This window comes from Gymnoscopelus microlampas (genome assembly GCF_963454915.1).
Source record: "Gymnoscopelus microlampas genome assembly, chromosome: 13".
In the NCBI taxonomy this organism is placed as follows: Eukaryota; Metazoa; Chordata; class Actinopteri; order Myctophiformes; family Myctophidae; genus Gymnoscopelus; species Gymnoscopelus microlampas.
In genome coordinates this window covers 47,473,450-47,498,449 of record NC_139950.1, presented here as the reverse complement: position 1 = coordinate 47,498,449, position 25,000 = coordinate 47,473,450, and the positions used below count along the sequence as shown (strand labels likewise).

At 41.5% G+C, this 25,000-nt stretch overlaps 1 protein-coding gene across 3 annotated transcripts in view; it reads right to left on the bottom strand.

Moving 5' to 3' along the window:
• LOC311058060 (ubiquitin carboxyl-terminal hydrolase 54-like) overlaps positions 1–25,000 on the bottom strand; it is a 63,230-nt gene that overhangs the window by 33,095 nt on the left and 5,135 nt on the right. For all 3 annotated transcript variants that reach the window (XR_014602026.1, XM_084075364.1, XM_084075365.1), the window contains exons 3-5: positions 23,477–23,569; positions 19,378–19,512; positions 683–796 (exon numbers count right to left, since the gene is read on the bottom strand). Coding sequence is in view for 2 of the 3 variants with exons in the window: in XM_084075364.1 (XP_083931490.1) it covers positions 683–796; positions 19,378–19,512; positions 23,477–23,569 (342 nt within the window). In the remaining variant the exon portion in view is untranslated. The remainder of the gene's footprint in view (positions 1–682; positions 797–19,377; positions 19,513–23,476; positions 23,570–25,000) is intronic.

Below are 25,000 nucleotides of genomic sequence, written 5' to 3'. Positions count from 1 at the left end.
TCCATCGGAACAGAAATTGTTTTACTGCGATCGGCCATTGTGTTGCTATCGCCCGTTGAATAAGGCTTGTTTTCACACGAAATCGGAGCTAGATGTGTTTTTCTACAACTCCTAACATAGGAGCAGTGGTGGAAAAAGTACTCAAATTCTTTACTTAAGTAAAAGTACCAATACTGCAATATAAAAATACTCTGTTACAAGTAAAAGTCCAGAATGAAAAATGTACTTGAGTAAAAGTACAAAAGTATTGGCATCAAAATGTACTTAAAGTACCAAAAGTAAAGGTACTAAATATTTGAAAATAGCAGATCTACAAGCTCACAACGCGTCAAACGTGTCAAGGACCCCCAGAAATATATGTATTTGAACCAAATGGACCCGTTAGGGTCCATTTGGTTCCATTTGTACACTCTCAGAGTTAAATTAACATTGATTTTACATTATAAATTGGGGTCCCAGAGATATAAATGTCATTAAATGCGGGTCCGTAGCCTAATGCATGTCAAACTGGGGGTCCTTGAATTAAAATGGTTTGAGAATCACTGTAGAGCCGTAAAACTCTTCTCTTATGGGGGTCCCTGAGGCATATCTTTTCAAATGGGGGTCCGTGGGCTAAAAAGTGTCAATTTGGGGGTCCTTGACATGAAAAAGTTTGAGAACCACTGCTGTAAGATATATTTACCTGTTCAAACAGCGTCATAGCAAACTTCTGGTGAGGAATGCAGTGTCTGGCTGTACAGATGTCTTCTTTGGTCTCGTCTGAGATGTGGAAGTGGATCCTCATCAGGATGTTCTCCTGGAACACAGAGGTAAACCGCATACAGGGCTTAATATAGCACCCAACTTATGACATGTGGTGGAAAAATTGAGAATAAGACGTGTAACGATAATGAAAATGAGCGAGTGAATAGAGTGTAATTTATGTTGTGTAAAGGTCTGTCTGTCTGTCTGTACAAAATAGAATAGAATCTTTATCATAAACACAAGTAACTATATCTTTGACACACACACACACACACACACACACACACACACACACACACACACACACACATACACACACGCACACACGCGCACACACACACACACGCACACGCGCACACACACACACACACACTCTTTATTTGCGTTCACAATTAACAAGACATTCTTGAACACAAACAGTAGTAGATGCAGACGCGTCGCTAGGTCTCTACTAGGTCGGGGGCTTAGCCCCGCAGGCAACGGGCACATGCGAAGCGCGCGCGCGCGATTTTTTTCGCGGATTTCGCGGATTAGGGTGCTTTTCCCCCCGTTTTTTGTTACTTTATTTCGGTTTTAGGGCTAGGGGTAGGGTTAGGTTAGGGTGATAGATATATAATTTTTTTTAAAAAAAGAAAACTTTTAATTTTTTAATTTTTAATTTTTTTTTATTGGTGGCTTTGGACAAAACATTGGTGGCTATAGCCACCGAAGCCCACCCCTAACGACGCCACTGAGTAGATGCACAAACTTAGGAAACTCAACAACGTATTTCAGGATACATATCACGGATACAGGAAGCATCGCCTCCTCCATAATGTGGCGACTGACAATTGTCACTGAAATCATCATCATCTGTTTAAAGTCCGCTTTCCAGGCTCCGCTGGGTTGGACTGGGTTTTCGCTATGGCTTTCTTCCACCGGGAACGGTCCATGGCCATCTCGTGATTGATGCCGAGTGCTTTCATGTCAGCTAACACGGTCATCTGCCAGGTCTTCTTAGGCCGGGCACTGGGTCTTGTCCCCTCCAAGTTGATCGACATTACTTTCTTCACCCAATCATTCTCCTCCTTCCTTACAACGTGTCCGTACCATCGCAGTCTGCCTCTCCTCACCACGTCCATTATGGCCTCCACTCCCATCTTCTGTCTCAGCTCTGCACTGGTCTTTCTCTCCCTCAGTGATACACCGCACATCCATCTGATCATCCTCATCTCTGCTCTGTTCAGCTTCTCTTCATGCTCCACCCTCAGGGCCCATGTCTCACTTCCATATGTCATGCCACTTCTGACGCAGGCTGAGTACACTTGCCCTTTCATCTTCAGGGATGGAGCCTTGGATGTTAGGAAGGGCATAAGTTCCCTGAACTTCTTCCATCCACTTCTCATTCTTGTGGTCACCGCTAGGTCCACCCCCCCATCAGCGTTAAGCATGTCTCCCAGGTAGCAGAAACTGTCCACCACCTCATACGTCTCCCCGTCTACTACAAGCCCCTCTTGCTCGGCTGCATCTACCTGTTCGACTTCTCCCCTGCACCGGGAACTGAACATAATTTAGCCAATGCCTTATATTGGCTTATTGGACATTCCTGCAATCGGCAGGCCTCTCACAACTGATTTATGGACATTACCGAGGCTTCCACATACTGTATGAACACAAGCTGTTTACATTTGTATCTGTATAATAGCATCCTTAAGACGTTGGTACTTTAGCACCTTGAAAAGGAATATCTCTTCACGACGGTGGTCGAACGTACAACCTTCCTTTTCTACTGTCCTCATCATCAACAACATCTGGTGTATTAGCTGTAATGTCTGAAAAGGCATTATTTATATTATTGCACAGTTTAACAGTGGTGGAAAAAGTACTTAACCATTTTACTTCATTAAAAGTATCAATACTGCAATGTAGAAGTACTCCGTTACAAGTAAAAGTCTGGAATTCAAAATGTACAAAAGTATTGGTATCAGAATGTACTTAAAGTACCAAAAGTAAAAGTTCTAAAATGTTTGAAAATAGCTGTTGTTGTGAGCTCTATATTCTAGGTATAAAATAGGGCTAAAGTGGTTAATGTATGTTTTATAATGTAATCATTTATATCTGCAAAGTAACTAAAGTTTTCAAATAATTGTAGTGGAGTAAAAGTACACTATTTGCCATCTATTTGAGATATACACACACACACACACACACAGAACAGTCTACAAGGCCTGTTGTTAACGCCGCCGGTGCGATATGTAAAAAGGCCACATGGGGGCGGTATGACGGCACATTTGTTTGTTTAAACATTGACTTTTTCTATTAATATGTTGGATTCAGGTCAATGTGTATTTTCACACACACAAACACACACACACACACACACACACACACACACACACACACACACACACACACACACACACACACACACACACACACACACACACACACACACACACACACACACACACACACACACACACACACACACACACACACACAGCACCAATAATACGAACTAGTCATAAAATACAAGACCTCATGAGGTTTTAAATACAAGTCTAGTCAGCAAGAACAGATCCACGTCATCACATCATCGTCTCAGGAATGCGACAGAAACAAAACAAATCTCCATGAATGCAAGGCTTCATGTGTGTAATTGATAGAAAATAAGTATTTTTTTTGTTGGGTGAACTACTCCTTTAAAGGTTTCATGACATTCAGTTTTACAACACATTAAAAGTCTTTGTCATGTTCCTTCAAACGTGTATAAAAAGTGTTAACTGAAAATTCCACTTCTGTGATCCATTGCAGGTGTTTTCCTCTCACATTTCTAAAGCCTTTTTAACTGCAATGAAAAAATAAATCTTTGCCTGCTGAGGGATCACTGTTGAGGGATTTTGCCTGTCAATCATCACCTCTGCTAACTCTTTCCCTAATAAACAACATAAATAAACAAACAGATAAACAAAACAATACTTCTTTCAGATCACAATCTCATTCAAATACAGACAATAAACAAACTACTCGGACGTAAGGGTGAACGTCACCGCAGACCGACGCTCCAAACAATAACAACAGTTCACGCGCTACTGTCCAAACGGCCTCTTTTTCCCACACTCGAGTAAGTCTATTAGTCCTTATATCCAAATGAAACGATAACGATCTTCCGCGCGTCGCGGTCCGAAGGTAACTTAAAGTTCGGGGTACCCCATTATTTGTAATCCTCAGGAACAGAAATATGGACTCATCTCACCCGCGGCTACGTCAGAATCCTCTCGGTGACGGGCGGTCCATTCATAAATCCAGCGCGATTGTAACCCTACGGCAGCAACGACTCCTTCCTTCGATCCTCTTCCGTTGGGCTCGCTATTTCTTTGCTCTTGGCTGCAGCTTACTGTTTAGTTAAAACTTTACAACTTAAATTAGTAACACTGGCGCTCAGGAGATCTCCTCTCGATTCACCCGTTCACACCGGTACACAGGTTTGTTTGTTCCCCCCTCCCCCCAGTACCACCCCTTCTATTTGAAACGTCGGGTAGCACAAATCATTCAATCACCCAGTGATCAGACCCATTACCCTCACGTGAATTGGAAATGTCCATATAGCTCATAGAGTCCAACATGATACATATCACTCGTATATAATAACATGCATAAACAGATCAGATGTTACATATCACTCGTATAAAATAACACCCATAGATCAAGCAGATAAATATAATGTGCATTTGTCACAACTTTTCAGCCTAATTATTCAGAAAACCCCAGACCACAGAAAATCCACTGAATGTTCAAAGTTTTTTTGGGTATAATTGAGGTCATAAAACCCCCCCAAAAAAACATTAAAAATAAAAATAGTGAAAATGAATGTCATATAACCTTTAAGGTAACCAATCAATCAAACAAACATGTTCTAACTAACGAGCCGAACACCTTCTAGACAATATATTTGGTCCAATCTGTGAACAGCGTGACATCATGGACACTTTAGACCAGGACTCTGCAGCAAAGAGCATACTACTCTGTTATCACCATGATTACTTCTTTTTTTTATTATTTAAATTTGGTTTTACGATAATACGATAATACTTTATTGTCAGTTTGCACTGAAATTTGTCTTGCGACCCAGAAACAGCCATGTATGCAACATATAACAGTACACACATTTGACATGACACAAGAAAACAACAAAAAAAACAAATACATACATAAAGACATGCAAAGACAAGAGCAATGTCCACCACTCAGCCTACCCCTGGCTTATAACTCCTGATTGAGCCTCAATGTCGTCTGATGGACAAAGGACCTCTTCAGTTTGACCTTATTGTATGTAGGAACACTGTATCTCCTTCCTGAAGGCAGCAACCTATATTCTCCATACAAAGCATGGCTAGTGTTTGAAGTGATATTCCTTGCCAACCTTATCATACTGTTATCATACGTAGATGTATAGAGCCTCTGAAGTGGTTGTCCAACAATCTTTGAACAAATGTTCACTTGTTGCAGCAGTTGTGACTTTAAAGCTACAGACAGACATCCATACCAGGTGGTACTACAGTACTGCAGGACACTCATAATAACAGAAGTGAAAAACAAAAGAAGAATCTGTCTACTAGCACCAAAAGATCTCAGACGGCGAAGGAAATAGACTCTTTGTTTTGTCTTCTTACCCACTGATTCAATCTGGTCTTTCCATGACAAAAGGTGGTCTATTACTACTCCTAGGTATGTATACGAACATACCTGGTTGATCTGTTCACTATGAATAGTAATAGGGGATCTGTGTATCTCTAGTGGGGCACCAAAAATAATCTCTTCTGTCTTTTTTGTGTTAATGATAAGAGCGTTGTTATCACTCCATTCCACCACCTTATTTACTCTGTGTTGGTGCAGTCCAGGATCACTGGAACTATCCAAAAGAGAAATCAAAACTGTATCATCAGAGTACTTTAGAATGTATTGGTCTGGCTTGTCAGTGCGACATTCAGACAGACATTTCTCAGTACTACAGCTGTCAGTATAAAGGGTGAACAATACAGCTGAGCTTACACAACCCTGGGGAGCACCAACATTAGTGGTTAATGCTGAGGAGAGGGTTTTGTTCACTTTCACCCTCTGTACTCTGTTAGTAAGGAAGGAAGCATACCAGTGAATTAAGTATGGATTCAGTTCCAACTGTACCATCTTTGACACCAGAATATCAGACTGTATTGTATTGAAGGCTGAAGAGAAGTCTAAGAACAGCACCCTTGCATGATTCTTATTAGACTTATCTAGGTGTTTTGTAATGAAGTGGACCAGTGTGACAACCGCATCCTCTGTACCGCAACCTTTCTTATACCAGAGATGCTCGTAGGCCTGCGTCCTGCGTCGCTGACGCACCATATTGCGAAAGGACGCATTCATGACAACTCTAGTGCGTCCATGGGACGCAGCTCCGATTAGCTCCGATAATATATAATATTTGTCAGCTGTGATCTACATGGACTCTCTCGGTTAGGCACCGTTGGTGGAGAAGTATAACTCTCCGGTTAGACACCGTTGTACTGGAGAAGTATAACTCGGTTAAACGGCGTTGTGTGGCAGAAGCAGCAGCACAGCCCCTCGCTGTTAGTCTACGCTACACACAGAGAGAGAGAGAGAGAGACGGCATGAGGACCTGCTCTTAAACGTGTTAAAACGTCTTGGATAGACCACTGTCTGGAATAATAACTGATCATCATACATACAGGTCTACTACTAATCTTTGTTGCTGTTGTCATCTTAAATTGACCAGCCAAAGTAAAATCCCCGATTTTAGAGTGTTCTCCCACTTGCTTGGAGATCAGAGTGAGTGGTGGATTAACGCATGTTGCCAATCAGCTGTGTAACATTAGCAGGTTAACGATGGCTCGTTGATCCTATGCATTTGACCCTGATTTGACCACAAAGGCAAACAAAAGCACTAATTAATGGCAGCTGTAAGTAACCGGTTGTCTATCGTCTGTGTCTTGTGTATGTTTAATAGGCAACTGGATGTTTTCTGTAGCTTAGAGATATCATAACAATTAATTCCCTGAAGAGGGTAGACCCTCTCCCTCATGCTAAACTTAAAGTGACTTATAAGGTTCCACTTCTCCTCAAAAAGACAACTTTATTTTCCTTTCTCAATGACAAGCCTAATAGTATTATTGCATGTTGACTATGTGCAATAACTGCAAGCCAATGTTCATAGGCATTGTCAGTATTTGTCTTCATTATTTCTTGAATTCCTATTTCTTTATTTGCCAATACTTCCACTGTAAGCCAGTGTTTTCAGTCTACACAATAAATAGTAAAAATAAATTCTACATTCATACATAATACAAAATAAAATAATAATAATGATTAAAAGGTTCTATGATTAAATGTATTCTATTGGTCAAAGGTATGTTAAATCCACCTGTTGCCCACTACTAGTATTTCTTACCATAAGGTGTGCTAATACTACAGAATCATATACATTTGAAAAAATATATTTATGATTTTTTAATATATGTATATATATATATCGGTATCGGTCTTGAAAAGCAGGAACGGGTCGCACTGATCTAGATCTGCTATTTTCACAATATGTATCTGTGGAACTGAATCAAACTAAATTAAGTGCCTCAACTCCTAATTCCTCAGGGTGGGGGGTCCCCAGTTAAAATATGATTATTTTGGGGGGTCGCTGCCTGAAAAGGTTGAGATCCACTGCATCAGGATATAATGTACACAGTCACACACGCATAGAAGATATGGAGATTGGAGATCAAAGAAAACGATAGGGGGGGGGACGTGTAATTGGGGACCCATAAAATGTCCCTGGGACCCATCTAAAAGACCACCCTTGCATCCCAGGACCCATTACATTGAAAACCTAGCAACATCACTGTTATAAGCAAACTGACAGGGGTCAAATTTGTCTTTAGTTATACTCACAAGATGTTGCAACAGTATTCTTTCCAGTGATTTCATGGTCACTGAAGTAAGAGCTATGGGTCTATAATCCTTATGTTCTTTTGGACATTGGATTTTGGGTAATGGTTTAATGTGTGAGGTTTTCCAACACAGAGGAATTATATGTGTGTCTACAGAGGTTTGAAATATTGGTTGCCACACAGGAGCCAACTCGGATGCAAAGTTTTTGAGGAGAAAAGCACTGCACTCGTCCGGCCCATTAGCTTTCCTTGTGTTAGTACACCGAAACACTTTCCTGACATCCTCTTCAGTGATGATAATTCTGTCTGAGGGGGCAGGTGTTACAGCCTTAAGTATTTCAGTGCACTTAGAGGAATCGCCCAATGATTCGAATCTGGCATAGAAAGTATTTAGGTCATTGGCAAAGCCAAGTTCATTGTCTGTCACAATAGGTTTGGTTGGGGCTGACATTCCTGTCATGGATTTCATAGTATCCCACGCCTTTTTGTGATTTTTAGCTTTGAACGCATCCTCTAGGTGCTGTCTATGTGCCAATTTTGCCTGCCTCATTTTTGTTTTTAGCTTATTTTCTGTCAATTTGAGTGCACCGAAATCTTTGCTTATGAAGGCTGTTTTCCTTTCATTTATTATATTCTTTATGTCCTTGGTCACATATGTTTTATTGTTCGGATAGATTTTAATTTCTTTTGTAGGAACAACCAGCTGTACACAAAAATTAATGTAATCATTTGTAACTGTGGTTATTTCGTCCAATGAACCATCTCTAAAAGTGTCCCAATCTGTACAGTCCAGGCATGCTTTTAGTTGTTCCTTGCTTTCATTTGTCCATGTCCTAACTACTTTCTTCTCCACCTTTCCTCTCTTCAGTTTTGCTTCGTTTCTCATTTGCATGAGGTGATTAATTTATTCTACTCCCCCCTGGGCATGGGTGGGTGAGGGTGGGTTCGTTTTGGTGTATAGTGGTTGTTTCTATGTCTCGTTTTTGTTATGCTATGTTTTGTTTTGTTTTGTTTTGTTTCTTCTGCTCTGTTTGCGTCTGTCATGTATGTCTTGTCTTTTAAAATGGAAAAAGCAAAGAAAGACAGAAAAAAATAAAACAAAAGTAAAAACAAGATATGACACAGTCATATCTCATGAATGTAACCATTTGGTTACATTTGTACGCTCTGCTGAACGCTGCATCTGAATGGATGCCAAATAAATGTAAAGCTGCTGTTGTCGTGGGACACAAAGTCTACTTATTTGGCCTAATAGGCCTATTACATGTATATTTTCAACAGGACAGGGTCTATTAACAGTTTGGTTTCAATGTGGGTCTCTGACATGTTTGAAACCAAACTGTGATGACACCATGTTGATGATGTCATTTTCATGACGTCACTCAGTACAATTTGCCATATTAGGGACTTCAACAGCCAACGGCTTCTTTGATTGGCCAAAACGTATGTGATGTTTGCATCAGTGAACCAATATAAGTGCTTGTGCACTCAATAGGATGCCATTCATTTACACAGAAGGATTTGAGGAATCGTCTTTGATCCCTGGAGAAGCCGTTTGTGAGAAATGTTCTGCTGGACGCTGCATCTGAACAGAGGACCAGAGTTTAACGGTCATGCTGCTGTTGCCGTGGGACACAAAGTCTACTCGTTTGGAAGGGTCTGGAACGTTAACAAGAATCATATTGATGTTCACGTCTTAAACACAGTGTCATTACGCTGGAGGATGTTGACCCCAATGACAACTGGAAGAGGAGAATGTCACCTTGAGGTTCCATCCAGGCGCGCCTACCACACAGCTGTACTGATAGAGAATATCGTCTACATCTGGGGGGGTTATAAATATGACACGAGGAAGTACTGCAATGTTCTTTATGCATTTGATGTCGACACCCACAGATGGTTCAAGCCAAAGGTTTCTGGAACTGTTCCAGAGGCAAGGGAAGAACACTCAGCCTGTGTCTTGGGGAAGGTCATGTATATTCATGGAGGATGGGACTGGACCTCTGTGACAGAATACTATAATGACATGTACAAGTTGGACACCAGCACAATGGTCTGGGCTTTAATTAACACCAAAAACTCCCCAACACCTGCTTCATCAAGTCACTCTGCCACCTGGGACACGGATGTTTGTATTTGGGGGCGGAGCCTCCTCCTGCAACAACATCATCAGAGTGTTTGACACAGAGACCAACTGCTGGCTGAACACACCTTCTGCACAGCTTCTTTCAAAAGGACGCTGGGGTCATTCAGCCTTTAGCTACAATGGAGAACTGTACATATTTGGTGGCAAAACCAGTGATTGTACTACCGTCAATGATCTGTGGAAATTCAGTCCAGAGACCTTCTCCTGGAAGAAGGTTGAGCCCAAAGGCAAAGGCTCGTGTGGGATGTATAGTATGTGCTGTTGCATTGTGGGAGATCGTATCATCCTCTTTGGAGGATGCGACACATCTGATGACCTGTACATGTTAGACTTATGTCCAAGTCTGAAGACATTATGCAAGCTAGCAGTTATTCAGTACGATCTGGACCAATCAGAACTCACACACAACATCAGGTGGGAACTGGCAGCCATGACTAACAACAACAACAAATAAATAAAATAAAATAAGACGGGGTCCAATAAGGGAGTGGCCTGATTTTGATCTGAAACTTCTTGTGACCAATCTTTTACGTCAGTCACCTATGATGTATCTATGACGTAATGACTCCATATTTGGGCATGGTTTCAGCCCAATCCAACTGCTATTGACTTCCATTATGAAATGAAAGTTGAATATTTCAAATATGAAAAAAAGGAAAAAGGGTAACATTTCAGTCTCATCCAAGTTCCATGTAAACAGGAAGTGAAAGATGTCATGCCCCGTTTCAGCCCAATCAGAGCACCATTGACCTCTATTATAATTATAATAAATACAATAATTTTAAAAAGCTATACGTTTATGAAACTGAAGAAGAAAAAAGAAGAAATTCTGTCTCTAAGCAGGAACCGTGTCACCATCAATACATGTCACTTCCTCATATATGGTACACAACCATTAGTCTATTCATTCAAGGGTTTTTAACTGCTGGTTGTTGGTCATGGAAAAAATGCTTTTATGCTTTTCTATTCTCTTTTAGAGTTTCCAATTATTGCTACCTCTTTTTCTCCCGTTATGCCAATGTAGGTAACTATCTTTTTTTTCCATTAGTAGTGTCTGGTTAATCTTAAACTCATGATTACAAGTTTGCATGTGCTTTGGTCTATAATAACAAAACAGCACAAAAAAATATCAAACAAAGGTCCTGGGTTCAATTCCCACAGGGGACGCTGTGGGCACTAGGGGCGTGTTCTCTCCTCCGCGTCATCAGCGCCCATACCCTAGGTGGGGTTGGCGAAAGGGCCTTTCTGTGTGGAGTTTGCATGTTCTCCCCGTGTCTCCTAGGGTAGGTACCCTCACAAAAACATGCAGTAATCCTGGTCACTATACTGCCTCCCCCTGGCCAGCCTGATGGAGGGGAAGGGAACTGGTTGGACTAACGTGTTCCTTCCACGCGCTACGTCCAACCAGGGAAACTCCCCCCTGTCAGGTGACAAGAAGGTCAGTTGGCTCTCATGCATTGAAGGAAGCATGAGATCGGCCCTGGCCTCCTTAGGCTGGTGGGGGGAGTGTAGTGCCCAGGATCACTTAGCAAATTGGCACCGGGTGAAAAAAGGGTCACAAAATCGAGGGATAAAAAATATAAGTAAAAAAAAAGACTAGGACTAGGACTAAATAGAAATGTGCTGTCAAAATCAACACTGCAACATCGTTTGTGGGAATCGTCTTGGGTGTAGCAGTAGTGTAACTATCAGACTCTATATGACACAGTAGTGTAACTATCAGACTCTATATGACACAGTAGTGTAACTATCAGGATCTATGTGACACAGTAGTGTAACTATCAGACTCTATATGACACAGTAGTGTAACTATCAGGCTCTATATGACACAGTAGTGTAACTATCAGACTCTATATGACACAGTAGTGTAACTATCAGACTCTATATGACACAGTAGTGTAACTATCAGACTCTATATGACACAGTAGTGTAACTATCAGACTCTATATGACACAGTAGTGTAACTATCAGACTCTATATGACACAGTAGTGTAACAATCAGGCTCTATATGACACAGTAGTGTAACTATCAGACTCTATATGACACAGTAGTGTAACTATCAGGCTCTATATGACACAGTAGTGTAACTATCAGGCTCTATATGACACAGTAGTGTAACTATCAGGCTCTATATGACACAGTAGTGTAACTATCAGGCTCTATATGACACAGTAGTGTAACTATCAGACTCTATATGACACAGTAGTGTAACTATCAGACTCTATATGACACAGTAGTGTAACTATCAGACTCTATATGACACAGTAGTGTAACTATCAGACTCTATATGACACAGTAGTGTAACTATCAGGCTCTATGTGACACAGTAGTGTAACTATCAGGCTCTATGACACAGTAGTGTAACTATCAGGCTCTATATGACACAGTAGTGTAACTATCAGGCTCTATGTGACACAGTAGAGTAACTATCAGGCCATGTTGCTGCAGTGTGTCTGGTGCTACATCATTGTTAACATGAAACCATCATATAAAAGCTCATCAAAAGGAAGGTGAGGAGCTTTACCAATGTTCTCTACAAACTAACACTGACTCTGACCCAGAGGTTCACAGCCTTGTTTTCATGGAAGCCCCCCAACATCTGTGGTAAAATGACCTGCACTGTGCGCAGTGGGCAGGTCTCATCTAGCCCCCTGATCTCTAATGTACAATGCTCAGTGTTCATTTAATGCTAGGAGTTTATAAATGGAACCAAATGGACCCTGAAGGTCCATTTGGTTCCATTCGTACGCTCTGCTGAACGCTGCATCTGAATGGATGCCAAATAAATGTAAAGATTATTTGCCGTGGGACACGAAGTCTACTTATTTGGCCTAAGAGGCCTATTACATTTAATTTTCAACAGGACAGGGTCTATTAACAGTTTGGTTTAAATGTGGGTCTCTGACGCCATGTTGATAATGTCATTTTCATGACGTCACTCAACAATTTGCCATATTAGGGACTTCAACAGCCAACGGCTTCTTTGATTGGCCAAAACGTATGTGATGTTTGCATCAGTGAACCAATATAAGTGCTTGTGCACTCAATAGGATGCCATTCATTTACACAGAAGGATTTGAGGAATTGTCTTTGATCCCTGGAGGAGCCGTTTGTGAGAAATGTTCTGCTGGACGCTGCATCTGAACAGAGGACTAGAGTTAAAACGTCATGCTGCTGTTGCCGTAGGAGACAAAGTCTACTCGTTTGGAAGGGTCTGGAACGTCAACAAGGATCATATTGATGTTCACGTCTTCAACACAGTGTCTCTACGCTGGAGGATGTTGACCCCAATGACAACTGGAAGAGGAGAATGTCACGTTGAGGTTCCATCCAGGCGCTGGGGACACACAGCTGTGCTTATAGAGAATATCATCTACATCTGGGGGGGTTATGAATACGACACAAAGGAGTACTGCATAAATGTTCTTTATGCATTTGATGTTGACACCCACAGATGGTTCAAGCCCAAGATTTCTGGAACTGTTCCAGAAGTGAGGAGGAACCACTCAGCCTGTGTCTTGGGGAAGGTCATGTATATTCATGGAGGATACAGCCATGGGAAAGTATACTATAATGACATGTACAAGTTGGACACCACCACAATGGTCTGGTTTTTAATTAACAGAAGAGACTATCCACCACCTGTTTCATCAAGTCACTCTGCCACCATCATCGGGACACAGATGTTTGTATTTGGGGGCGGAGCCTCCTCCTGCAACAACATCATCAGAGTTTTTGATACAGAGACCAACTGCTGGCTGAACACACCTTCTGCACAGCTTCTTTCAGAAGGACGCTGGGGTCATTCAGCCTTTAGCTACAATGCAGAGCTGTACATATTTGGTGGAAAAACCAGTAATTGTACTACCGTCAATGATCTGTGGAAATTCAGTCCAGAGACCTTTTCCTGGAAGAAGGTTGAGCCCAAAGGCAAAGGCTTGTGTGGGATGTATATGACGTGCTGTTGCGTTGTGGGAGATCGTATCATCCTCTTTGGAGGAGAAAACACACCTGATGACCTGTACATGTTAGACTTATGTCCAAGTCTGAAGACATTATGCAAGCTAGCAGTTATTCAGTACGATATGGACAAATCAGAACTCACACACGACATCAGGTGGGAACTGGCAGCCCTGACTAACAACAACAACAAATAAATGAAATAAAATAAGACGGGGTCCAATAAGGGAGTGGCCTGATTTTGATCTCAAACTTCATGTGACCAATCTGTTACGTCAGTCACCTATGATGTATCTATGACGTAATGACTCCATATTTGGGCGTGGTTTCAGCCCGATCCGACTGCCATTGACTTCCATTATGAAATTAAAGTTGAATATTTCAAATATAAAAAAAGGAAAAAGGGTAACATTTCAGTCTCATCCAAGTTCCATGTAAACAGGAAGTGAAAGATGTCAAGCCCCGTTTCAGCCCAACCAGAGCACCATTGACCTCTATTATAATTATAATAAATAGAATAATTTAAAAAAGCTATACGTTTATGAAACTGAAAAAGAAAAAAGAAGATATTCTGTCTCTAAGCAGGAACCGTGTCACCATCAATACATGTCACTTCCTCATATATGGTACACAACCATTAGTCTATTCATTCAAGGGTTTTTAACTGCTGGTTGTTGGTCATGGAAAAAATGATTTTATGCTTTTCTATTCTCTTTTAGATTTGGCAATTATTGATACCTCTTTTTCTCCCGTTATGCCAATGTAGGTAACTATCTTTTTTTTCCATTAGTAGTGTCTGGTTAATCTAAAACTCATGATTACAAGTTTGCATGTGCTTTGGTCTATAATAAAAAAAAAACAGAAAAAAAAAAATCAAACAAAGGTCCTGGGTTCAATTCCCACAGGGGACGCTATGGGCACTGGGGGCGTGTTCTCTCCTCCGCGTCATCAGCGCCCATACCCTAGGTGGGGTTGGCGAAAGGGCCTTTCTGTGTGGAGTTTGCATGTTCTCCCCGTGTCTCCTAGGGTAGGTACCCTCACAAAAACATGCAGTAATCCTGGTAACAATACTGCCTCCCCCTGGCCAGCCGGGGCGCCTGATGGAGGGGAAGGGAACTGGTTGGAATAACGTGTTCCTTCCACGCGCTACGTCCAACCAGGGAAACTCCCCCCTGTCAGGTGACAAGAAGGTCAGTTGGCTCTCATGCATTGAAGGAGGCATGAGCTCGGCCCTGGCCTCCCTAGGTTGGCAGAGGGAAGGTAGTGCCCAGGATTACATAGACAATTGGCACTGGGTGTTAAAAACAGGGTTACAAAATCGTGGGATAAAAATTTAGGAAAAAAAAATATATATATCAAACAAATAAAATAAACGAGCATAAAACACTATTCAATAACTGTGTACAATGTACAATAGTTTGATTAAAGAATACAATGCACTGTACGATATCAGTTCTATTAGTGTCGTTCAGGACAAACATTCCATGTTGTTAACGTGACAACATTGCAGTGTTGATTTTGTCGACTAAAACTATGACGAAAAATGTTCTGTCGACTCCCTATTTCCACCGACGAAAACGAAATCAAAACTAAGCTATGATGACTAAAACTAAGACTAAATATATTGACAATTTCGTCAACAAATAAAAAACTGGACTAAAATGTTAATGAGGGACGAGTGGAGAAGAGATCCAGTAGAACTAAAAGACAAGTCATTTTATGTTTGGTTGCGCTCGGGTGTCATGCTCTGAAAATAGCTGATCTACAAGCTCACAACGCTGCGACGCGTTGTGAGCTTGTAGATCTGCTATTTTCAGCATGCAACCAAGTGTAAAATCAGCCATTACGACGCCGTCAAGGCACCGGAAAAATGCATTATAGTCGACTAAAATCTTATGACATTTAGTCGACTGAAACTTGACAGAAAGTTAAACTTTTCAGATTACTAAAATGTGACTAAAACTAAATGGAATTTTATTCAAAAGACTATGACTAAGACTAAATAGAAATGTGCTGTCAAAATCAACACTGCAACATTGTTTGTGGGAATCGTCTTGGGTGTAGCAGTAGTGTAACAATCAGACTCTATATGACACAGTAGTGTAACTATAAGGCTCTATATGACACAGTAGTGTAACTATAAGGCTCTATATGACACAGTAGTGTAACTATCAGACTCTATATGACACAGTAGTGTAACTATAAGGCTCTATATGACACAATAGTGTAACTATCAGGCTCTATATGACACTGTAGTGTAACTATCAGGCTCTATATGACACAGTAGTGTAACTATCAGACTCTATATGACACAGTAGTGTAACTATCAGGCTCTATATGACACAGTAGTGTAACTATCAGACTCTATATGACACAGTAGTGTAACTATCAGACTCTATATGACACAGTAGTGTAACTATCAGACTCTATATGACACAGTAGTGTAACTATCAGGCTCTATATGACACAGTAGTGTAACTATAAGGCTCTATATGACACAGTAGTGTAACTATCAGACTCTATATGACACAGTAGTGTAACTATCAGACTCTATATGACACAGTAGTGTAACTATCAGACTCTATATGACACAGTAGTGTAACTATCAGACTCTATATGACACAGTAGTGTAACTATCAGACTCTATATGACACAGTAGTGTAACTATCAGGCTCTATATGACACAGTAGTGTAACTATCAGACTCTATATGACACAGTAGTGTAACTATCAGGCTCTATATGACACAGTAGTGTAACTATCAGGCTCTATATGACACAGTAGTGTAACTATCAGGCTCTATATGACACAGTAGTGTAACTATCAGGCTCTATATGACACAGTAGTGTAACTATCAGGCTCTATATGACACAGTAGTGTAACTATCAGGCTCTATATGACACAGTAGTGTAACTATCAGACTCTATATGACACAGTAGTGTTACTATAAGGCTCTATATGACACAGTAGTGTAACTATAAGGCTCTATATGACACAGTAGTGTAACCATAAGGCTCTATATGACACAGTAGTGTAACTATAAGGCTCTATATGACACAGTAGTGTAACTATCAGACTCTATATGACACAGTAGTGTAACTATAAGGCTCTATATGACACAGTAGTGTAACTATCAGACTCTATATGACACAGTAGTGTAACTATAAGGCTCTATATGACACAGTAGTGTAACTATCAGGCTCTATATGACACAGTAGTGTAACTATAAGGCTCTATATGACACAGTAGTGTAACTATCAGGCTCTATATGACACAGTAGTGTAACTATCAGGCTCTATATGACACAGTATTGTAACTATCAGCCTCTATATGACACAGTAGTGTAACTATAAGGCTCTATATGACACAGTATTGTAACTATCAGCCTCTATATGACACAGTAGTGTAACTATCAGACTCTATATGACACAGTAGTGTAACTATCAGACTCTATATGACACAGTAGTGTAACTATCAGCCTCTATATGACACAGTAGTGTAACTATCAGACTCTATATGACACAGTAGTGTAACTATCAGCCTCTATATGACACAGTAGTGTAACTATCAGGCCATGTTGCTGCAGTGTGTCTGGTGCTACGTCATTGTTAACATGAAACCATCATATAAAAGCTCATCAAAAGGAAGGTGAGGAGCTTTACCAATGTTCCGTACAAACTAACACTGACTCTGACCCAGAGCTTTACCAATGTTCTCTACAAACTAACACTGACTCTGACCCAGAGCTTTACCAATGTTCTCTACAAACTAACACTAACTCTGACCCAGAGGTTCACAATCTCGTTTTCATGGAAGCCCCCCAACATCTGTGGTAAAATGACCTGCACTGTACGCAATGGGTAGGTCTCATCTACCCCCCCCCCCGATCTCTAATGTACAATGCTCAGTGTTCATTTAATGCTAGGAGTTTATAAATGGAACCAAATGGACCCTGAAGGTCCATTTGGTTCCATTTGTACGCTCTGCTGAAAGCTGCATCTGAATGGACGGACACCAAATAATTGTAAAGCTGCTGTTGCCTAAAAGAGACAAAGTCTACTTATTTGGTAGCCTGGTTCCAGACCAAAGACCCTGCCCACTCTCTGAGTGGACTGGCCCTCTTGGTCTGGTGTTGAAATGTGAGCCTAGGTCTTATTCGATACAAAAAGTACCTTACAATGAATGTCGGATGTGGGGGTGCCTTTTACATTTATTTTCAACAGGACAGGGTCTATTAACAGTTTGGTTTAAATGTGGGTCTCTGACGCCATGTTGATGATGTCATTTTCATGACGTCACTCAACAATTTGCCATATTAGGGACTTCCAACAGCCAACGGCTTCTTTGATTGGCCAAAACGTATGTGATGTTTGCATCAGTGAACCAATATAAGTGCTTGTGCACTCAATAGGATGCCATTCATTTACACAGAAGGCTTTGAGGAATCGTCTTTGATCCCTGGAGGAACCGTTTGTGAGAAATGTTCTGCTGGACGCTGCATCTGAACAGAGGACCAGAGTTTAACAGTCATGCTGCTGTTGCCGTGGGGGACAAAGTCTACTCGTTTGGAGGGGTCTGGAACGTCAACAAGGATCAGATGGTTGTTCACGTCTTCAACACAGTGTCTCTACGCTGGAGGATGTTGACCCCAATGCCAACTGGAAGAGGAGAATGTCACCTTGAGGTTCCATCCAGGCGCTGGTACCACACAGCTGTGCTGATAGAGAATATCGTCTACATCTGGGGGGGTTATGAATATGACGCGAAGGAGTACTGCAATGTTCTTTATGCATTTGATGTCGACACCCACAGATGGTTCAAGCCCAAGATTTCTGGAACTGTTCCAGAGGCGAGGAGGAACCACTCAGCCTGTGTCTTGGGGAAGGCCATGTATATTCATGGAGGATACAGCCATGGGACTGGATTCTATAATGACATCTACAAGTTGGACACCACCACAATGGTCTGGTCTTTAATTAACACTAGAGACTCTCCACCACCTGCTTCATCATGTCACTCTGCCACCATCATCGGGACAAAGATGTTTGTATTTGGGCCCCAAATACAAACACCTGCCTCCTCCTGCAACAACTTCCTCAGAGTGTTTGACACAGAGACCAACTGCTGGCTGAACACACCTTCTGCACAGCTTCTTCCAGAAGGACGCTATGGTCATTTAGCTTTTACCTACAATGGAGAGCTGTACATATATGGTGGAGAAAATAGTAATAATACTAACCTCAATGATCTGTGGAAATTCAGTCCAGAGAGCTTCTCCTGGAGGAAGGTTGAGCCCCCAAAGGGAAAGGACCGTGTGGGAAGTATAGGAAGTGCTGTTGCATTGTGGGAGATCGTATCATACTCTTTGGAGGATGCAACACACCTGATGACCTGTACATGTTAGACTTAAGTCCTAGTCTGAAGGCATTATGCAAGCTAGCAGTTATTCAGTACGATCTGGACCAATCAGAACTCACACACGACATCAGGTGGGAACTGGCAGCCATGACTACCAACGGCAACAAATAGATGGAATACAATAAGACGGGGTCCAATAAGGGCGTGTGTGTGCGCGTGCGTGCGTGCGTGTGTGTTTGTTCTTACAAAGCACTCGGCGGCATCGTCCATGATCCCCAGCTGGAACCTCTGTTCGTCCTGGAAGGTTTTGGCCAGAGCGCTGCGGAGGGCGTCTGAGGGGAGCACCTTCTCACTGCTGTACTGGAACTGAGCAAAGATACTCTGTGAAAACAATAGAAAACATACTGGAACTGAGCAAAGATACTCTGTGGAAACAATAGAAAACATACTGGAACTGAGCAAAGATACTCTGTGAAAACAATAGAAAACGTACTGGAACTGAGCAAAGATACTCTGTGAAATCAATAGAAAATATACTGGAACTGAGCAAAGATACTCTTTGAAATCAATAGAAAATATACTGGAACTGAGCAAAGATACTCTGTGAAAACAATAGAAAACATAATGGAACTGAGCAAAGATACTCTGTGAAAACAATAGAAAACATACTGGAACTGAGCAAAGATACTCTGTGAAAACAATAGAAAACATAATGGAACTGAGCAAAGATACTATGTGGAAACAATAGAAAACATACTGGAACTGAGCAAAGATACTCTGAAAAACAATAGAAAATATAGCTGCAAGCAGCGATAATACGGGGCCAGTGAATAGAGAGAGAGAGAGACATGGAAACGGAATAGATTGAAGAGAGAGAGAGTGACATGGAAACAATAGATTGATGAGAGAGAGAGATGGAAACATAATGGTTTGATTGGACATCTCAACCTACTGTCATTAACAGGATTCGAACTCTCAACCTTCAGACTAATAGGCTGCAACACTACCTATAGTGCTATAGCTTTGTCCAGGCTGATATTGTCTGTTGAAGATCATAAACTCTTGCCTTCTTTCATGAACCAAGCCCCTGTTTCACTAACACTAAGATCACTCGTTCACAAACCATTTACCAATGAAGAAATTGTACATCTCCTCAGAACCAAAACTAGTGAAAGTAGCCGATCTACAAGCTCACAAACCATGAAAAGTTGTGAGATTGTAGATCAGCTATTTTCAGATAAAGTATGTCATACGTTGAAAAAACGTACTCTCAAATAAGCTATTTCAGATTATCTTTACCATTTGCACATGTATTCATTGATACAGTCATGTTGTTTGCAATTCAACTTAAATTAAGTCTGCATCAAGTGAGGCTTGAACTGGCGACCCTGAGATTGTGAGGCATTCATTTAAGGGAGACGCCATTGGCCCAACAGATAAGTAACTGTGAAAAAGGAGATCACACAGATGATACAGTTTCACGCAAATAGCTGAAAAATCCTGGGTTTAAGTGTTTTTCAAACTGCTCAAAATTGCGGACAATCTAAGGGCGGAGCTTAATGGTCAAATCGATACGTGTGTTCCTCATGAGTCAAGGCACATGTGTAAGCAAGTTTCACGACTTTCGGCCAAACGAGGCATGACTTATGCCTTTTTAAAGTCTGCCTTTTCAAAAAATTGCTATAGCGCCCCCTTTTGGCCAATTGGAGTGAGATTGGTTTCAGTGATATTTGGAATGACCCTGTACATTTCTGCAAAGTTTCAAAGAAATGTGAGTCTGCATGTATGTTTTAGGCACAGATGAATAATTTTCATAAAACTGTAATAGTTAAAATCTATCTCCTCCTGGGATTTTTGAGCAATCTGCACGAAACATTTTACACATGAACTTTGGACCACTGCCTACAAAAATTTCCAACGGATTTTCCATAAGTGAAAAAATGCAGAAGTTAGGAGCCAATGACTGTTTTTCATATAATTCAAAATGGTGGGCGATCTAAAGGTCAGAGGTCAAAAGTCAGACCACGAAAGTTGTCGGGCATGAAGAGACGCATGTGTGTATCGAAGTTTCATGGTTGTAGGTCAAACAGGGCATGAGTTGTACCTGTTCAAAGTTGGCACTTTCAATTGAGTGCTATAGCGCCACCCTTTGACGAATGAGTGTGAGAATTATTTCTTGGTAGTTTTTCATGAGCATCTACCATATGGCCGAGTTTCGTAAAAAGCGTATGCACGGTTAAGCCAGAACTGGCAAAAACAAGTATTTTTCAAACTGCTCAAAATTGCGGAAAATCTAAGGGCGGAGCTTACTGGTCAAATCGATACGTGTGTTCCTCATGAGTCAAGGCACATGTGTAAGCAAGTTTCACGACTTTCGGCCAAACGAGGCATGACTTATGCCTGTTTAAAGTCTGCCTTTTCAAAAAATTGCTATAGCGCCCCCTTTTGGCCAATTGGAGTAAGATTGGTTTCAGTGATATTTGGAATGACCCTGTACATTTCTGCAAAGTTTCAAAGAAATGTGAGTCTGCATGTATGTTTTAGGCACAGATGAATAATTTTCATAAAACTGTAATAGTTAAAATCTATCTCCTCCTGGGATTTTTGAGCAATCTGCACGAAACGTTTCGTACTTGAACTTTGGACCACTTTCTACAAAAATTTCCAACGGATTTTCCATAAGTGAAAAAATGCAGAAGTTAGGAGCCAATGACTGTTTTTCATATAATTCAAAATGGTGGGAGATCTAAAGGTCAGAGGTCAAAAGTCAGAGTGTGAAAGTTGTTAAGCATGAGGAGACGCATATGTGTATCCAAGTTTCATGGCTGTAGGTCAAACAGGGCATGAATTGTACCTGGTCAAAGTTGGCATTTTAAATTGAGTGCTATAGCGCCACCTTTGGACGAAAGATTGTGAGAATTATTTTTTGATCGTTTTTCATGACCATCTACCATATGGCCGAGTTTCGTAAAAAGCGACAGCGCGGTTCAGCCAGAACTGCGAAAAGTGGCAGAAGAAGAAGTGACAGAATAATGCGAATAACAATACGTGTCCAGAGCAGAGCTCTGGCCCCGTAAATATAATGGAACGGAATCCCAAACGTTTTAGCTCGAGAGCCAAAAGACAAATCTAATGTCTACCCAGAACCCAAGCTAGTGAAAATTGCCGATCTACAAGCTCACAAAGTGTTTGCAATGAAACACCTTGTGAGCGTGTAAATCTTACCTTTACAGTAAAACTAATAAAAACTAAACAAAAATTCAAATTAAGCTTTTCATAACGCATAACCTGCAAAATATGAACCCCAAAATTATATGTAGCCTATTTGGCCGCGGACCCCCATCACAAATATGTTGTTCCAGGCACCCCCAGAAGCAAACATTTTAGTTAAAAATGTCTTTAAAAAAAATATATATATATATATATTCAAAGATGTGCACGGGGTAAACCAGCTTGACAGCGCGTCGTGGGTTCGACTCCCGATCCCGACGACCTTTGCTGTGTTTCACCACCCCCCCCCCGCCATTTCCTGTCAGCACTATCCTATCAATAAAGGCAGAAAAAGACCCCAAAAATATCTTTAAAAAAAAAAACAGGTGTGCAAAAATGTTCACGCTTTTTTTTTCAAAAATAGCGGCAAATAGCGCGGCACAGAGTGCCGCGCTATGAGCTTGTAGATCTGCTATTTTTAAATAGCCAGTTTCCGGTTTTAATGGGTTAAATGTTTTCTAAATAGGGTATCATCTAATAGCAGGGTGTATATGGCTTCTAGGCTGCAGTAAATCTGGGCTGGCTTGGCAGCTATTAACACAGGGACAAAAATAACAGCTGCCATCTCCACGGCAACCAGCCAAGCATGCGCTCTCTCTCTCTCTCTCTTTCACCTTCTAGGACCTGCTGGCCCGCGTTCAGCCGGGACCTGAGCCAGACGGGGGGGGGGGGGGGGGGGGGGGGGGGGTACTGATCCTATAGATATATGGCTGCTGAAGGCTATATATATATATATAGACACATATATAGACACATATATACACACACACACGCAAGCACGCGTGCGGTCCCGCCGGAAACAGAGCAATCGGCGCTGTGAGCTTGTAGATCTGCATTATGTGTGGAATGTTCTCCCCAGAATGAGGACTGTAGGATCTGAGGTTATTAACTACATCTCAGGACGTACAGGACGAGAGAGAGAGAGAGAGAGAGAGAGAGAGAGAGAGAGAGAGAGAGAGAGAGTGTGTTATTTCCTGTCAGGTTATTGGTGTTCTGACCCAGACAGTTTGTGCAATAAAGGACAAACCCCCTAGAAAGATGTGCGTGCGTGCATGCGTGCGGACAGTGGTCTCACCTTCAGAGCGCAGAAGATGCAGGAGTCCTCCATACACCTGTGAGAGGTCAGCTGGCGGAAACTACGGCGAAATATATCCAGATGCCACAACACCTGAGAGAGAGAGAGAGAGAGAGAGAGAGAGAGAGAGAGAGAGAGAGAGAGAGAGAGACTTTAAATACAAGTTTTTATTGTCAGTTGTGTTGCAGTATTATATATAGCTGGAACTCTTGGAACTCTTCTTAAATCCTGACTCTTGAACAGCATCAACAACAGCAACGCCCTTTGCTTGTTGCTCTGTTCAGCATAACCAGGGGTGCACATAACTGGTGCGCAGGTGCGCATGCGCACCCAAAATAAAAAATGCGCACCACATCAGGCGACACGAGGCGCTTTTGCGCACCAACAGCTGGGACAGGAATTTCCAAGCTTTTATTTTTTAGCAAAACTAAAAAATAAAAGCCTGGAGATCGAGGCTAGGAATTTACTTCCTGAAGCCACACTCACACAATCACTCTAAAGCACCCGTCGGCCCCATGTACAGCCATTAGGCACAGGGGTAGAGATATGACTCGCGTCGCCTCGCATCGCCTCGCATTGCCTCGCTGCGTGCACGCAGCCAGCAGCGGCTGTTAGAGGCACTCGTCACCGATGATGAACGCACCGTAATGGTGCAAAATATGCCGTGAACGTCCCAATCTGGCGAATAAAATCAGCGCAGCAGCACAGGGCACCAACCTTGGGGGCTTTACCTAACAGCGTGAGAAAAAAAAACGGCAAAAATCGGCGGAATTTAGAAGCAGAGCGTCCTTTTTTTCTTTATTTTTATTGACGGAGATCTACGTCAATGGCGGTCAACAGTTGGATTAGAAATGACGGAGATCTTCGTCTATGGCAGGGAATGTGTCAACACCAAATTGGCCAAATTGTAAAATATTACGTTATTTTATTAAGAGGAAAACATTGTGAAAATAGCCGATCTACAATTTCACAGTGTGAGGCATTGTGAGTTCAAATATGATTATTTTGGTGGATCTCGGCCTGAAAAGTTAGGGAACCCTATATCTAGAGTTTCTACCTAGAGTAGGATTAAAAAAAAATAAACTTTCTCTGCTTTCTGTTGCTTTTTGGCAAAAACAAGCCACATTCAACTGCCCATAACTATGGAAGGGATTACCGCGGCAGGCAAAACAACATTTCTTCTCAGATTCTACGAGACCCCACTACTTTTTTTAAAGCGATCGGCGGGTGGATATTTGTGAAGAAAAATATTTATATATTTCAAAGGTTTTTCAAGGTTAGTGAAATCGCTCGGAATTGAGTTAATTAACTCTGGCAGTCAATGAGTTAAGTACTTGGCTACTTTAACTAACATTACATTAAGTACTTAGTTACTTTAAACTAACATTACATTAAGTACTTAGTTACTTTGCACCGCTGTGTTATTTACCCGCCCAGTATGAGTCACCTCGGCAGACACACCCAGTCATTTAGGTGAAATGATATTATAATTATATTATAATTATATTATAATTAAACCCCCCT